This window comes from Corylus avellana, chromosome 2 (assembly GCF_965113065.1).
Source record: "Corylus avellana chromosome 2, dhCorAvel1.hap1.2, whole genome shotgun sequence".
NCBI classification, from domain to species: domain Eukaryota; kingdom Viridiplantae; phylum Streptophyta; class Magnoliopsida; order Fagales; family Betulaceae; genus Corylus; species Corylus avellana.
In genome coordinates, this window is record NC_142491.1 from 44,907,847 (window position 1) to 44,925,707 (window position 17,861).

At 35.1% G+C, this 17,861-nt stretch overlaps 3 protein-coding genes across 3 annotated transcripts; all 3 read left to right on the forward strand.

Annotated features, from left to right (window-relative positions):
- The first annotated feature begins 624 nt into the window (after positions 1–624).
- Positions 625–2,146, forward strand: LOC132167485 (NAC domain-containing protein 91-like). Its single transcript, XM_059578478.2, has 5 exons — positions 625–836; positions 1,000–1,277; positions 1,467–1,625; positions 1,733–1,960; positions 2,048–2,146. Exons 1-5 carry the CDS (start codon positions 674–676, stop codon positions 2,144–2,146), a joined length of 927 nt encoding a protein of 308 aa, XP_059434461.2. The 5' UTR covers positions 625–673.
- A 6,738-nt stretch (positions 2,147–8,884) lies between these two features.
- On the forward strand, positions 8,885–11,051 carry LOC132167477 (uncharacterized). The gene is made up of 6 exons (XM_059578467.2): positions 8,885–9,054; positions 9,241–9,524; positions 9,662–9,949; positions 10,074–10,334; positions 10,419–10,685; positions 10,773–11,051. Exons 1-6 carry the CDS (start codon positions 8,895–8,897, stop codon positions 11,049–11,051), a joined length of 1,539 nt encoding a protein of 512 aa, XP_059434450.2. The 5' UTR covers positions 8,885–8,894.
- Positions 11,052–13,057: 2,006 nt separating this feature from the next.
- LOC148587783 (uncharacterized) lies at positions 13,058–15,107 on the forward strand. Its single transcript, XM_088512817.1, has 3 exons — positions 13,058–13,660; positions 13,829–14,578; positions 14,655–15,107. Exons 1-3 carry the CDS (start codon positions 13,058–13,060, stop codon positions 15,105–15,107), a joined length of 1,806 nt encoding a protein of 601 aa, XP_088368943.1.
- The last annotated feature ends 2,754 nt before the right edge of the window (positions 15,108–17,861 follow it).

Consider the following 17,861-nt stretch of genomic DNA (forward strand, 5'->3'; position numbering starts at 1 on the left):
ATAAATAAATAAATAAAAAGAAGATAGAGGAAAGGAGTATTGAAAATGGGGAGAGATGGCGGAGTGATTGTAATGTGCAGTTGAGATAAAACTGTTTGTTTGATGATCAAACCTCATAATCCACAAGTCATCATAATAAAAAGGCTGAGATAAATTAAAATGCTAAATTATTAAGAAATTACAAAAACCTTGGTATATTCTTCCATCAAATTCTTGTTTGGGCTTTTTCAAACCCACACAACCTACTTATTATAAGGATATAAATATCAAGGGTCCCACTTAAACAGTTCACTACGTGGCATACGATCTTCACCAATCCAATCTGGTATCCTCCTAGTTTTATGTTTTGAGCTTCACGCGCCTGTAGTGGAACTTTGGGCAAATGGTCAAGGTTAACTTGCTTTTGACCAATGTTTCATCACACTGGCCCCCACCCTTCCCAAGGTTGATTATGCCGTCCATTGACTAGGCGACGACGCTCGACTTGATAGTGATTTTAAGGTAAAATTGAAAAAGATAAACCTTATACTTGGAGGTCAAGTTTAGGATATACAGTGAAAAGTTGTTTAGGGTTAATATATTTGGGTCAAGTTTAGGATACACAGTGAAAACTTAGACTTGGAGGTCAAGTTGCTTGCTCGCCCTCCCTCTTCCACTGCTCTCTCCGTGTGTGATGGGCGTGTTGTGTTCGAATCTCCCACGGGGGTTCAGGTTCAGTCCGACGGACGAGGAAATCATCGACTACTACTTGAGGCCAAAGATCGCTGACAAAGACGAACAACTTTACTTCATTCCCGAAGTTCATTTCTTCAAATGGGAGCCCTGTGAGTTGCCAGGTGATCACTTTACCAATCCCTAGCTTCCTTGACTTTTTCTGGGCTTCAATTGATTTCCTTATTGTTTTCTTAACATGTAAATTATGTAATGCACGTACACATGTGATTTCTCAATTGGGTCGTCAAAAATTTGTTGTGCTTAGTCTGGTTTGTTTAAGTGTAGATTTATCGGGCATAGAGACAAATGATCCAGAGTGGTTCTTCTTCTCGCCACAGGACCTGAAGCACCCGAATGGGAGTCGATTGAACAGGGCAACCAGAGGTGGGTACTGGAAAGTGACTGGTAAGGATCAAGAAATCTTGTCCGGAGAGAGCTTGATTGGAATGAAAAAGATACTGGTTTTCCATGAAGGGCGTACTCCAAACGGGAAAAAAACTGAGTGGGTCATGCATGAGTACCACGCAACCCTGAAGGATGGCACCGATCCCGATGGCGATCAGGTGGGGTTTCTATTTCATCTTTTTTTTTATTATTATTATTATTGGCTTCACATTTAATTTCGTCTTGATTGCTCGGCAGAATGGCGGTTTAATTATTAACATCATTAATTTGCTGCCAAAATCATGTAAAGGGTCATCTTTGAAGAGGATTTACTCTGTTGGTGATGCTAATTAACTTAATTTATGCAGAAAACCTTTGTCCTCTGTCGTTTATTCAAGAGAACTAACAATGGTCGAAAGCGAAAGCACTCTACCGAAGCTGGACCTGCCATGTCTAAACGAAGGGCGGCTTCAGAATCTCCTCATTCTGAAAATTTTGATGGAATGCCACAAGTGATAGCTGATGAGGTGAGAAAGGAATTGGGTTTCAGGTTACTTTTTTTGTATGGAAATTACAAGTGCTGCAGTAAATTAAATTTAGTACTAATCTTGTTCATTCATGTTTCTTCCATCAGGTTGATCTGCAACCGGAGAGCAGCCTTTGGACCCCCTTAACTTCACTCTCCGATACAGCTGCCAAATCTTCTCCTGAAGAAGCAGAGTCTGAACAAACCCAGGTAGATTGGAAAATGCTCCCTGACCTGCTGGAAATCCCAATAGATTGGAACCGCAATACACCTGCCGTTCAATCATATGACAACAATTTTGATGCTTACTCTGCAGAGAATCATATGACAGATGAGGTGAGAAAGGAGTACTTGAGTTTCAGCTTAAATCAGTTGTTAAATTAATTAAATGCTAATCTTGTTCATTCATGTTTCTTTTATCAGGAAGCACCAAATATGTTGTTAGACCTGGATTGCAACCCTTCACTCCCCAATACACCTACCGTTTCAGTATTAGGAGAGGAAGCTTTTACTGTTTGGTAGTTATGTTTTTTTTTTTTCTTAAATCGGCGAGTTGTTGATATTAATTTGTTATATATATAGTTAAAAAAAAAAAAAAAAACTTTTTATATATAACAAGTTAATATCAATAACTTGCCGATTTAAGAAAAAGAAAAACACAACTACCAAACAATTACAAGCTTGGTATGATGGACAAACCTGCCAAGAGTAGCAGCAGCAGGCAGAGGATAAATCTTGAACAAGCAGTATGGTAGATTAATATTATGTTTTTTTAAAAAAAAAAAACTAGTTATATATTTTTGTTTTTAATGGGAGTGTGAAGTTTGTTTGTTTTTGTTTTGTTTTGTGTTTTTTAAGAAAGCTTGTATCTTTGGAGCATTTCATTTGTATTAAAGTTGTGGTACTTTCACCTAGTCCTGCCGTTTGTCTTTTTGTTTTGTCTGAAGTTTATTATTATTATTATTATTTTTATAAGAAAATAGAGTAATGCCAGAAGGAGGATTAGACTCTTTTTTGTATCATTTCAAATGTGATGTGTCTTTTAAAATTATCACTAACTTTTATTATTATTAAATTTTGATATATTAATGATTTTAAAAATTATGTTATATTTGAGAGGACATAAGAAGAACTATTGTTCTCCTTTTAGCATTACTCATAGAAATGGGTTACTGTATCCAACTATGAGATGGTTACAGATTGTTGGATGGTCCATGTGCATTGTCCGACATTGTATTTATCGTGGAAACTGTATGTTTTTAGATGGGGTGTGTGATAGGAGTGTACATGCAGTCGGATATTAACCGCATGCATCCATTATCCACAACTATCCGCATATGCAAATGTAAATAACGGTTTTAGGATAACAGCATCCACGTACCTTTTATATATAATATATTTTGTATATATTATATTAAATATCAAAATGATGTCGTTTTGGATTAGGTATATATTAGGTTTATATCGTTTTGGATTAAGTATATATTATGTTTTTTTTTTTTTTCATAGTTCACTCATTCACTTAGGCAAAAAGACAAAAGTAATATGAAATCAATATATTTTCAAAATATTAGGGCTTAAAAAAATTAAAACAAGTCCAAAATACTAAAAATCGACACAAACTATTTTCAAATTGCTTAAAATAAGTTGTAATAGAGACCCAAAGAAGACTCAAAAGAATAAAATAGGCTCATAACTTAAAATGCGGATAGCAAATAATAATCGCATTTAATAACCGCACGAATGCGATTAATAAAAGACATAATGCGGATGTGGATTTCTAAAAGTGATATCCACATTTTACGAATGCGGATTTACAGATATTACAAATAATTACATCTACATGTACACCCCTAATTAGACAGCAAGAACTTGCAAATATATATATAGTCTTAAAGGTTAATGCTTTTTAACATAGGAAGTTAAGAATGTGGTGTTAGAAAATTTTATGATAAAATTCTTGATGAATAACTACATGAATTGTTTTCATCTGGTGTTCGTTGTTATATTTGTAATAAGGTTCATTGTTATTTGTTATCATTAAAACACGTATTAGTTTTTAACTTGGACTATGCAATCATGATATTCACTTAGATATTATTCTATATCAAAAAAAAAAATAGCATTCTTCTCAATTCTCATGCGTTACATAGGTTAATTGATAATTGTCGTGAAAATAAAATATTAATATCAAATGTCTTAAAAAAAAATGGCAATAGAATTTCAATAAAAAAAAAAAAACACTTGTTACAACTTTTGATAATAAGTACGATATAAAAAAAACATACCATAATATATGATATGATGTGCAGTCTATTAATTACAAAATATAGTTATTATTTATGTCAAATAAAATAATTGTTCGATTAGATTTTATCATTAGAATGTTAATAGATTTACTTACCAAAAAATTAATGGATGAATTACTAAAGAAATTACAAAAACTTAGGTATATTCTTCCATCAAAATTTTGTTTGGGCTTTTTCCCACATAACCTAACTATATAATATAAGTATATAAATATCAAGGGCCCCACTTAAACGGTTAACTACGTGGCATATAAGCTTCAGCCTTCAGCACTGAGAAGTAGATAGGATGGACCCATGATATGAAGGGCGGGGATCTACCCACGTTCCTTTTGAACGTCAGAGCATTCACCAATCCAATTTAGAGAATGGATGATTCTAGAATTCCCCTCGTTTTATGTTTTGAGCTTCACGCGCCAGTAGTGGTCCTTGGGCAAATGGTCAAGGTTGACTTGCTTTTGACCAATGTTTCATCACACTGGCCCCCACCCTTCCCAAGGTTTATTATGCTGCCCATTGACTTGGCGACGAGTGAGTCGGAGTGACGCTCGAGTTCCTAGTGTTTTCGCCCTTTTATTTTCATAATATGGAAATTATTAAATTAGTCATGATAGTTCAGGTTATTGTCAAATTAATCTTCATAGTTTTGATTTAGGAGCGGGTTCCTTTTTTTTTTTTTTTAATAGATAAAAAATTTCACAAAGAACCCAAGAAAATCAAAAATAAACTTAGTACTTTATTCCATAATAATATTTCATTTGTTTTAATTATATATTTTTATCTTTTTTTTTTAAAGATGTTTCATTATTAAAGGTGAACACTTAGCGGTGCTCGGCGTCTTTTCTGTAAGTTTCACCGGTCTCTGTTTGTGACGGATTGCTTTAGATATAGTTTGTAGATCTAGATTTAGATCTAGATTTAGTCTCTTCAACCTTAAGTCTAATCGTTTTTTTCAGTCAAAGCGTGTCTTCCGAACGGATATCTACAATGCCGTGCTTCTCCACTGCTGCTTATGGGGTTTTTTTTTATGTTTTTTATTGTTGTTGTTGTTGTTTTTATTTTATGGTCCTAGCCGTTGGGCTGAAGACGTGAATAATGCTTCTAGCTTTCGGGTCAAAAGGAAAATGGTTTGGGTGTGAGTTTTTTGCTCATACCTGATAAATGGCTTCCTGTGCTCTCGAAAATAGTCTTCTTTAACAAATTTGTTCTATAATCTAAAAATCGAGCTGAGATAGCAGATGTTTAACGTTATAGATTGATTTTTCATTATAAGATCTGTTATGTTTTTGATTTTTTGACATGTAATCTTTTAGATTTGGCTATGATCTTACAGAACTGTATGTTTTGTGATTGCAAGAGCTTTTATGCTCTTGATCTATAAATGAAATCATATTGATTTTTCCTTTAAAAAAGTGAACACTTTTTTTTTTTTTTTTTTTTTCCCATCTTGTCAATTTTAAGAATACATATTGATTAAAATGCTCTATTATTAAAAAAAAAAAAACTAGAAAAAGTTGCTGGATTTTATATTTCTATCAAAACTTCGTGAAGTGGGTAGGATGGAGGATTCTAGAACCCAAGTTTTTTTCTTTATATTTTTTTTATAAGTAGTAAGTACATCATGAATCCAAGCTAGATAATGGAAAATTCTAGAATTCAAGTTTTTTTTTTTTTTTTTTTTTTTTAAGTAGATCATGAATCCAAGCTTTCCAGCTTGACACTGTAGCTAGTAATGGTCAAGGCGGCTTCCTTCCCTCCGAAGTTTTATGACGGTGGTGGCCCCACAGTTTCCATGGTTGAGTACTAATGTTTTTTTAAGTTTAATAAATTTCAAGAAATTCAAAATATTAAAATCACATTAAACCACTTATGTAAATAAAGTAACATTTTGGCTTTCTTTGTTTCGACCTAAAATATTTTTAGGGAAATTATTCTATAAGAAAATATTTTATGAAAAAACCATTTTCTAGCATTTGGCGCGTGCATAGAAAATTACAAATATATATATATATTTTCATTTAATCATATTAACCTATAAAATGTAATTTTTATTTACAACTGAAAATTACCCACTGCGACTCACCCGAGACCCGCTTGGACACCGCGTAGACCCTATCGGGATCAGCTCGAGACCTTGGCAGGACCCGCCCAAGACCTGATAGGGACATTTTTGTAATTTAGTGTTTAATATGATTTTGCGTACACATCAAATACCGAAAAATATTTTCTGATGTCGGGGACTCAACCGTGACCCGCCTGATTTTCCTTACATGCCAAATATCGGAAAATGTTTTTCACCAAGAATATTTTTCGACGAGTCCCGATGGGGTCCTGGGCGGGTCCGATCAGGTCTTAGTCAAGTCCCGGACGAGTCCCGAGCGGGTCCTTGGAAGGTCCCAGGCGAGGTCCCGGGCAGGTCCTGATCAAGTCCCGGGCAAGTCCAGTCAGGTCCCGACGGGTCCAAGATGGGTCTGGTCGGGTCCTAGGTAGGTCCCGATCAAGTCTTGGGCAAGTTCCAATGGGGTCCCAGGTGGGTCCGATCAGGTCTCGGGCGAGTCCCGGTCAAGTCTCGAGCAAGTCCCAGTCAAGTCCCGGGCGGGTCCCAACGGGGTCTTCGGCGAGTCTTGGTAGGATCCGTCGATTTGAGAATGAGATGCCTGAAAATTAAATAAGAATTTTTGGTCAAAGGAAAAATATTTTCCGTTAACTATTATTTTATGTCGCACCAAACACCCAAAAATGCGAAAAACATTTTCTGTAAATAATTTTATGGCAAGCGGAACCTTTTCTATATAACTTTGAATATTGTGTTTAGTTAGCAAAAATCATGCTCTCTTATAGTCGTATATATTAAGCAAATGTTTCAATTTCGGACCCACGAATAATATCATTGTTAACTTTAAACAATATTTTTGTAGTTCATTCAATAAAATTCAAGTTATGCAATTATGTATAAATATATAAATAATATTATTTAGTAGATTATTATACTACTGAATACAAATGACGTATTAATATTTGAATTAACAAGAATGAATATATATATATATATATATATATATATATATATATATATTCTGTTAGAATGATTTATTTGTATACGGACTTTTTATTTTTTTAGATTGAGTAATGAATTATTTAAAGCCATTTGTTACACTTATTTTATAGCAGTTGATGTCACATGTTTTAAATGATTAACATTTTTACTTTTTTTAAGTGTTTAACATAAAAGATTACTTAAAACACGACATTTCAATCACTATAAAATGAGTTTCAGATGATTATTATTATTATTATTATTAGTTAAGTTTTTTACTTTTTGTTTAAGTTGTAGAATAAGTGATTTTTTGTTGAAAGGACAGAGAAAGAGATTTGCTAGAAAACACTAGCGGCACCGTGAAAAAAAAAAAAGAATATGCGAAAAAAAAAATAAAGGTGATTTAGAACATGTGCTTAATACCATATTGAGAATAAGATTGTATATTGAATCATATAGAATAATGTACATAAATGACATATATATATTATAGGCAAATAATAGTAACGTAGAAGACTAAAAAAAAGTAAACCTAATAGACCTAAAATACCTAAGAAAATAAATAACTCTTTAACCTAGTATTCTTAGCAGAGGAGTCTCTTTTTCATTGCATTCTACCGCAAGTAGTGTAAAAAGGAATATTTATTTTTAGCTTTGAAAGTAATCGATCGTGGTGTAACTTTACTCTATCCAAAACTTGGACTTGGAGGTCAAGTTTTAGATGAAGTTTTTTTTTTTTTGTGAGTAGTTTTATATGAAGTTTTATTGGATGTAGTTTGCTGTCCTTCACTCCTTTGCCATTGCATAGTGAAAAAGATTCTCCTCTTTACAAAAAATAAAAAATAAAAAAAAAATTCTCCTCTTTACCAAGATTCTTCCTAACTCCACGCGTTTTGGCAAATGACATCACAATACTTGCCGCATTGGTATGAGATAATTAATTAGACTTCAATTTTTGTTTTGGATTGCACTCATCTTTCAATTTCAAATTAAATTTATAATTAGTATTTAAATTTGGTATATTTAATGAGTAATATTAGAGACCATCTTTTTATCTTTTTTTTTTTATCCTCTTAAAGCTGATGTTCAATTTCAAATTAAATTGTCCCTAAGAGGTAGCTCAATCAGCTGGGACCACGCTTAATGAAGCGGAGGTTACTAGTTCGAATTTCTCTCATTCCTCTTGTGTGGACATGTCATGTCAAAATTTCAAATTAAATTGTTCCCAAGAGTTAGCTCAATCAGTTGGGACCAAAGAGGAGGTCACTAGTTCAAATTCTCCTCTTCTCTCTTGTGCGGACATGTCATGTCAAAATTTCAAATTAAATTTATAATTAGTATTTAAATTTGGTATATTTAATGAGTAATGTTAGAGACTATTTTTTTTATCTTTTTTTTATTGTCCTAAAACTGATGTGGCTTTTAAAATCACAATTACATTTTAGATGAATCATACTTGAATTTTGATTTAATAGTGATTTTGAAAACCACATCAACTTTAAGAGGATAAAAAGATTATCCCTACCATTACTGATATATATATATATATATATATATATATATTTTGTTACTTATATTTAATAGTGTATATAAAGTCATTGTTACAAAAAATAATAATAATAATAATAATTTTTTTTTTTTTTTGGTTGTGTTAGGGCTTTTATTGGTTTGCCCTCCCCTTTATTTATTTATTTAATTTTTTTTATCCCTTTATTTATTTATTGATTGATGAAATCTTTCCTTATTCCCTCTAAATTATAAGGAATAAAAAAAGGCAAAAAAAAAAAAAAAAGAATCGTGAGCCTCACATGCAAACTTCTCCGAGAAGTTAGTACGACCCACCTTTTATCTTCTATACAGATATCAGGTTTGGTCACTCTCAGTCTTCCACTCCTCTCTTTCTGACGAAATTCATTCTCTGAGTTTGATGGCTGAGTGGTATTCGAATCTGCCACGGGGGATCCGGTTCAGTCCGACGGACGAGGAACTCATCGACTACTTGAGGCCAAAGATCACTGGGAATGATGAGAACTTTGACTTTATTACCCAACTTCATTTCTTCAAATGGGAGCCCTGGGATTTGCCAGGTGATCACCCCCTTCTGCTTAATATGAGTCTATGACGATTTGATTTTCTTATTTCAGACCGTGAATTTTTCTGGGCTTTAATTGATTTCCTCATTATTATGTAAATTATGTAATGTACTCATGATGTAATTTCTCACTTGGGCTGTCAAATTTTTGTTGTGCTCAGTCTTGCTTGTTTAAGTGTAGATTTATCCGGCATACAGACAAAAGATCTAGAGTGGTGCTTCTTCTCGCCACAGGACCGGAAGCACTCGAATGGGAATCGATTGAACAGGGCAACCAGAGCTGGGTACTGGAAAGTGACTGGTAAGGATCAAGAAATCTGGTCTGGAGAGAGGTTGATTGGAATAAAAAAGATACTGGTTTTCTATGCGGGGCGCACTCCAAATGGGGAAAAAACTGAGTGGGTAATGCATGAGTACCACGCAATCATGAAGGGGCTTGATGGCACCGATCCCGATGGCGATCAGGTGGGATTTCAATTTCGTCTTTTTTTTATTATTGGCTTCACATTTCCTCTTGATCATGTAAAGGGTCATCTTTGAAGAGGATTTACTCTGTTGGTGATGCTAAGTTCTCACCTTGTTGATTAACTTAATTTATGCAGAAAATCTTTGTTCTGTGTCGTTTATTCAAGAGAACTAACAATGGTGGCAATGGTCGAAAGCGCAAGCACTCTACCGAAGCTGGACCTGCCAAGTCTAAACGAAGGGCGGCTTCAGAATCTTCAGCACTGGAAGTGCAAGATGAAGATCATCCAACAACTAACGAATCTCCTCATTCTGAAAATTCTGATGTAATGACATATGACACTATAGCAAGTGTTGAGTGTGGTGACACCAATTCTTCTGCAGAGAATCCAGTGGTAGAAATGGCACAAGTGATAGCTGATGAGGTGAGAAAGGAATGGGTTTCAGCTTAAAACACTAGTTACTTTTTCTTTTTTTTTGTAGAAATCAGAAGTGCTGCAGTAAATTAATTTTAGTACTAATCTTATTCATTCATCTTTCTTCCATCAGGTTGATCTGCAACCGGAGAGCAACCTTTCGACCCTCTTAACTTCACTCTCCGATACAGCTGCTGTTTCATCTCCAAACAAGGCCAAATATTCTCCTGATGAAGCAGAGTCTGACCTAACCCAAGCTTTAGTATCTCCAGCATTAGTGCAAGCTGAAGAGTATCCAGCAATTTTTGGAACCACATCTGACATTAGAGCACCTGTTGAGTGTGGTGACAACAATTTTGATGCTTACTCTGAAGAGAATCATATGACAGATGAGGTGAGAAAGGAATTGAGTTTCAGCTTAAATCAGTTGTTAATTAAATTAAATACTAATCTTGTTCATTCATGTTTCTTTTCTCAGGAAGAACTAAATATGCTCTTAGACATGCTGCTAGATCCACCAGATTGCACCCTTTCACTCCCCAATACACCTACTTGTTCATCTCCTCCCACAGCTAAATCTTCTTTTGAAAAAGCAGAGTCTGAGCCAGCGCTGGCTTCAGTATATCCAGCATTAGGAGAGGAAGCTGGTAATCATCTCACAGGATGTTACTCTGATGGAATGACATGTAACACTGTAGCACCCACAAACAATTCTCAAGGGGCCGAAGCAACAGCTGGTAATCAGGTGAGAAAGACTGAACTATATTCCAAGTGCAGTTGATTTGCAAGTATCTCCTTCATTTATGTTTCTAAAATCAAAGTTGATTTGCAGGTGGGAGACTCAAATATGTGCTGTGCCCCACCAGAGCAACCAGTAGCAGATATAAAATATTGGAACTCGCCCTTCTTCTCCCCATCACACTCGCAGATGCAAATAGTGTTGGATGCTATTTGCATGTCTGACCTTGTCGCTGATGAACCAAACTATCCGGTGCCTTGGCAATATGGCACAAATGATCCAGCCACCTATAACTCTGAGTTATGGGGTCCGATGCCCAATAATCCAGATGAGTCCCTTCACTCCCCAATACACCTACCGTTTCAGTATTAGGAGAGGAAGCTTTTACTGTTTAGTAGTCATGTTTTTTTTTTTTCTTAAGTCGGCGAGTTGTTGATATTAATTTGTTATATATATAGTTAAAAAAAAAAACTTTTTATATATAACAAGTTAATATCAATAACTTGCCGATTTAAGAAAAAGAAAAACACAACTACCAAACAATTACAAGCTTGGTATGATGGACATTAACCTACCAAGTAGCAGCAGCAGGCAGACGATAAATCTTGAACAAGCAAGCAGTATGGTAGATTAATATTATGTGTGTTTTTTTTTTTTTTTTTTTTTTTTAAGTATTTAAACTAGTTATATATTTTTGTTTTTAATGGGAGTGTGAAGTTTGTTTGTTTTTGTTTTGTTTTGTGTTTTTTAAGAAAGCTTGTATCTTTGGAGCATTTCATTTGTATTAATGTTATGGTACTTTCACCTAATCCGCCGTTTGTCTCTTTATTCTGTTTGAAGTTTATTATTATTATAAGAAAATAGAGTAATGCCAGAAGGAGGATTAGACTCTTTTTTGTATCATTTCAAATGTGATGTGTCTTTTAAAATTATCACTAAATTTGAATTATTATTATTGAATTTTAATATATTAATGATTTTGAAAATTATGTTATATTTGAGAGGATGTAAGAAGAACTATTGTTCTGCTTTTAGCATTACTCATAGAAATGGGTTACCATATCCAACTATGAGATGGTTACAGATTGCTGGATGGTCCATGTGCATTGTCCGACATTGTATCTATCGTGGAAACTGTATGTTTTTAGATGGGGTGTGTGGTAGGAGTGTACATGCAGTCGGATATTAATCGCATGCATCCGTTATCCACAACTATCCGCATATGCAGATGTAAATAATGGTTTTAGGATAACTGCATCCACATACCTTTTATATATAATATATTTTTTATATATTATATTAAATACCAAAACGATGTCGTTTTGGATTAGGTATATATTATGTTTATTTTTTTCGTAGTTCACTCATTCACTTAGGCAAAAAGACAAAAGTAATATGAAATCAATATATTTTCAAAACATTAGGGCTTAAAAAAATTAAAACAAGTCCCAAATACTAAAAATCGGCACAAACTATTTTCAAATTGCTTAAAATAGGTTGTAATAGAGACCAAAAGAAGACTCAAAACTCAAAAGAATAAAATAGGCTCATGACTTAAAATGCGGATAGCAAATAATAATCACATGGATGCGGTTAATAAGAACATAATGCGGATGTGGATATCTAAAAGTGATATCTGCATTTTACGAATGTGGTTTTACAAATATTACAAATAATTACATCTGCATGTACTCCCCTAATTAGGCAACAAGAACTTGCAAATATATATATATATATATATATATATATATATATATATGCATTAATCTTTGAGACTATATATATATATATATATATATATATATATATATAGTCTCAAAGATTAATGCTTTTTAACATAGGAAGTTAAGAATGTGGTGTTAGAAAGTTTTATGATAAAATTCTTGATGAATAACTACATGAATTGTTTTCATCTGGTGTTCGTTGTTATATTTGTAATAAGGTTCATTGTTATTTGTTATCATTAAAACACATATTAGTTTTTAACTTGGATTATGCAATCATGATATTCACTTAGATATTATTCTATATCAAAAAAAAAAAAAAAGTAGCATTCTTCTCATGCATTACGTGGGTTAATAGATAATTGTCGTGAAAAGAAAATATTAATATCAAATGTCTTAAAAAAAATGGCAACAGAATTTCAATAAAAAAAACACTTGTTACAACTTTTGATAATAAGTACGATATTACATAAAGAAATTGATATCGTACTTATTATCAAAACTCTGGCAAATAGGTTGAAGATTTTACTGACTGATATCATTTCTGATAACTAAAGTGCTTTTATTTCAGGGCGCTTAATATCTGACAATGTTTTGGTGGCCTATAAAACATTACATTCCATGCATACCCGTATGTGGGGGAAGATGGGATATATGGCACTCAAGTTAGAGATGAGTAAAGCTTACAATAAGGTGGAATGGGCTTTCCTTGAAGCAGTTATGAAACGTTTGGGATTTGAGGATCATTGGGTGAGTCTCATCATTAAATGTGTTTCTTCGGTGAGATATTCGATTCTTATTAATGGAATGCCCACAAGGAATATTTGTCCTACTAGATGGATACGACAAAGAGACCATTTATCTCCTTATCTATTCCTTTTATGTGGTGAGGCCTTGAGTTCAAAACTTCTACAAGCAGAAAAGTTAGGCAAGCGGAAAGGGGTCCCCACTTCACCCAAAGGCCCGCGCCTTACCCATTTATTCTTTGCAGATGATAGCCTTTTATTTTGTAGAGCTACTCCCTCAGAATGGCAGCGGTTGTCGGAGATTTTGGAGGTGTATGAGAGAGCCTCGAGACAAATGTTGAACAGGGATAAAACATCAATATTCTTCAATCGAAACACAAGTGAAGAGGTTAAAGAAGTGCTCCTTCAATTAACGGGAGTCCCGACGACCCAAAAGTACGACAAATATCTGGGTCTCCCTGCCTTGGTGGGGAAGTCTAGAATTAGAAAATTCCAGGCTATCAAAGATCGTGTTAGCAAAAGAGTCAATGATTGGAAGACCAAGTTTTTATCACAGGCAGGGAAATAAATCATTTTGAAAGCGGTGGTACAAGCTATCCCCACGTACAGCATGCGTATTTTCTTATTACCAAAATCTTTATGTAATGAGATTATTTCCATTGTGCAAAGATTTTGGTAGGGTCATAAGGAGAATGAGAAGAAAATTCACTGGATGAGTTGGGAGAAGCTAGGACGTTCAAAAATACAAGGAGGTATGGGATTTCGAGACCTCACTTGCTTCAATAAAGCCCTCCTTGCAAAGCAGGGGTGGCGTCTCCTTCAAAACCCGGACAATTTGGTTGCTACCATCCTAAAGGCGAAATATTACCCTCACGACACGATTTTGCATGCGAAAGTGGGTAACAGACCTTCATTGGCGTGGAGGAGTATTATGTTGTCAATCAACTTGCTTGAAGAAGGCTTGATGTGGCGAATAGGGGATGGTAGATCGGCGAATATTTGGGGGGATAGGTGGTTACCAAGACCATCACCCTTTCAAATTCAATCTCCCTGTCAAGGTCTCAACCGAAACTCCAAGGTCAGCATGCTAATTGACCTAGTCTCAAACAGGTGGAATATCCCTATGGTGAGGGAGTTATTTTGCAGAGATGAGGCAGAGCTCATATTGTCTCTTCCTATCAGTCGATACAAGCAAGGTGATAAGTTATATTGGCGGGTAACTAACAATGGGGAGTTTTCGGTTAGAAGTGCATACCACCTAGAGATGGACCGAATGAAAAGGACTAGAGGCGAATGTTCCAAGACTCCTAAAGGTAATAACATATGGAGGTTGATATGGCAACTGAAAGTATCAAATTCCACAAAGTCATTTTTATGGAGGGCCTGCAATAACATTCTTTCTACCAAAGTGAACCTGACCAAGAGACGGGTACTGGACAACGACACATGCATCCTGTGTAACCAAAAACCATAATCCATGGTTCATGCTTTGTGGTCTTGCCCAGCTGCACAGGATGTGTGGGGCTGCTGCATTCCCAGAATCCAAAAAAGGCCAACCAGGGGTAAGGGATTTTGAATCCACTGTCGAAATGCTATTCGAACGTTGCTCCAAGGAGGAAGCTAAGATATGTGCAGTGGTGGCTAGAGGCATTTGGACACGCAGGAACACAGTGGTACATGGGGAGGAGTTTGTCCATCCAACTACTATTGTGAGTAAGGCGATTGAAAGTTTAACTCTTTTTCGATCACTCCAGCCTGAAGGGAAGATGAATGATAGCGGTCTGCAGCAAGTAACGGAAGAGAAGCGGACGCCTCCCCCGTCTAGTAGATTTAAAACCAATTGGGACATTGCGATAGACTCACAACAAAACCGGATGGGGCTCGGAGTAATAATAAGAGACGAAAGGGGCCGGGTCATGGCAGCTTTAAGCAAGACTTTGGTTCTACCCAAGAACTAGTTATTGGCGAAGCAATGGGGGGCATTAGAGGCAGCTTAATTCAGCAGAGACAGTGGGTTCTTTGATATCATTCTCGAAGGGGACTCTAAGCAGGTTGTAGAGGCCATCACTCATACGGGGACGTTATGGTGCAAATTTGGGCACATTGTGGGTGACATTTAGGAAGTATTGAAGCCCTTCAGAAAATGGGATATTAAACATGTAAAAAGGACTGCAAATATGGCTACCCATGGCTTAGCCAAGGCTGCCATAAGGGAGCGGTGAGAGAATATGGTTGGAAAATATCCCTAATTTTATTTTTTAGGTTGTTACCCTAGAGCAAATTGCTCTTTCTGTTTAGAGCTTTCTAACTCTTGATTATTCCACTTTAGTGAATAAAGAGAATCATCATTGTCTTCAAAAAAAAAAAAGTACAATATAAAAATAACATATCATAATATATGATATGATGTGTAGCCTATTAATTACAAAATATAGTTTTTATTTATGTCAAACAAAATAATTGTTCCATTAGATTTTATCATTAGAATGTTAATAGATTTATTTACCAAAAAATTAATGGATGAATTACTAAAGAAATTACAAAAACTTAGGTATATTCTTCCATCAAAATTTTGTTTGGGCTTTTTCCCACATAACCTAACTATATAATATAAAGATATAAATATCAAGGGCTCCACTTAAACAGTTAACTACGTGGCATATAACCTTCAGCCTTCAGCACTGAGAAGTGGATAGGATGGACCCATGATATGAAGGGTGGGGATCTACCCACGCTCCTTTTGAACGTCAGAGCATTCACCAATCCAATTTAGAGAATGGATGATTCTAGAATTCCCCTCGTTTTATGTTTTGAGATTCACGCGCCAGTAGTGGTCCTTGGGCAAATGGTCAAGGTTTTCTTGCTTTTGACCCATGTTTCATCACACTGGCCCCCACCCTTACCGAGGTTTAGTATGCTGCCCATTGACTTGGCGACGAGTGACGCTCGAGTTCCTAGGCCTCGTTTGCCAACAACGGGGGCTGGCACTGTAGCACTGTTTAAGCTACAGTGCCAGTAGCAAAAATTAACTTTTTACTTAAATTTTTTTTTTAATATATTAAAAAAAAAAAAAAAGGAGGAGAAAGATGGGGTGGTTCCAGCCACTCCTTGGCCAAAATGGAGTGGCCGAACCACCCCATTTTTGGCCAGGGGGTGGCTGGTTGGTGGTCCGGCCACCCCCTTGGCCAAAAAAAAAAGAGGGATTGGGTGCATTTGACCACCCCCAAGGGGCTGGGGTGGTTTCGGCCACCCCATATGGCCAGCCACCCCCTTGGCCAAAAATGGGGTGGTCCGGCCACCCCATTTTGGCCAAGGGGTGGCTAGAACCAACTCATCTTTTTCCTCATTTTTTCTTTTTTCTTTTTTTTTTTTTTAATATTTTGCTTTTAAAAAAAAAATTAAGTAAAAAGTCAATTTTTGCTGCTGGAACAGTGCCGTTCCAGCTACAGTGCCGGCCCTAGCTGTTGGCAAACGAGGCCCTAGTGTTTTCGCCCTTTGATTTTTATAATATGGAAATTATTAAATTAGTCATTATGGTTCAGGTTATTGTCAAATTAATCTTCATAGTTTTGATTTAGGAGCGGGTTCCTTTTTTTTTTTTTTTTTTAATAGATAAAAAATTTCACAAAGAACCCATGAAAATCAAAAATAAACTTAGTACTTTATTCCATAATAATATTTCATTCGTTTTAATTATATATTTTTATCTTTTTTAAAGATGTTTCATTATTAAAAGTGAACACTTAGCAGTGCTCGATGTCTTCTTTATAGGCTTCATTGGTCTCTGTTTCTGGCGGGTTGCTTTAAATTTAGTTTGTAGATCTAGATTTAGATCCAGATCTAGTCTCTTCAACTTTAAATCTAATCATTTTTTTCGGCAAAAGCATATCTTCCAAAGGGATATCTACAATTCTATGTTTCTCCACTGCTTGCGAGGGTTTTTGTTTTTGTTTTTTGTTGTTGTTTGTTTGTTGTTGCTGTTGTTTTTATTTTATGATCCTAACTGTTTGGCTGAGGACGTGAATAATGTTTCTAGCTTTCGGGTCGAGAGAGGAATGGTTTGGGTGTGAGTTTTTTGCTCATACCTAGGAAATAGCTTCATGTGCTCTCGTAAGGAGTCTGTATTAGCAAATTTGTTCTATAATCAGAAGATCGGACTGAGATAGCAGATGTTTGACGTCATAGATTGGTTTTTCATTTTAAGATCTGTTATGTTTTAGATTTTTTGATGTTTAATCTTTTAACTTCAGTTATGATCTTACAGAACTGTATGTTTTGTGATTATAAGAGCTTTTATGCTCTTGACCACTATTAATGAAATTAAATTGATTTTCCCTTAAAAAAAAACTTCCCATCTTGTCATTTTTAAGAATATATGTTGATTAAAATGCTCTATTATTAAAAAAAAAAACTAGAAAAAAGTAGCTGGATTTTATATTTCCATCAAAACTTATGAAGTGGGCAGGATGGAGGATTCTAGAACCCAAGTTTTTTTCTTTTTATTTTTTTATATTTTTTTTATAAGTAGCAAGTACATCATGAATCCATGTTAGATAATGGAAAATTCTAGAATCCAAGTTTTTTATTTTTTATTTTTATAATAGATCATGAATCCAAGCTAGATAATGGAGAATTCTAGAATCCTCTGGGTCTTTCCAGCTTGACACTGTAGCTAGTAATGGTCAAAGAGGCTTCCTTCCCTCCTAAGTTTT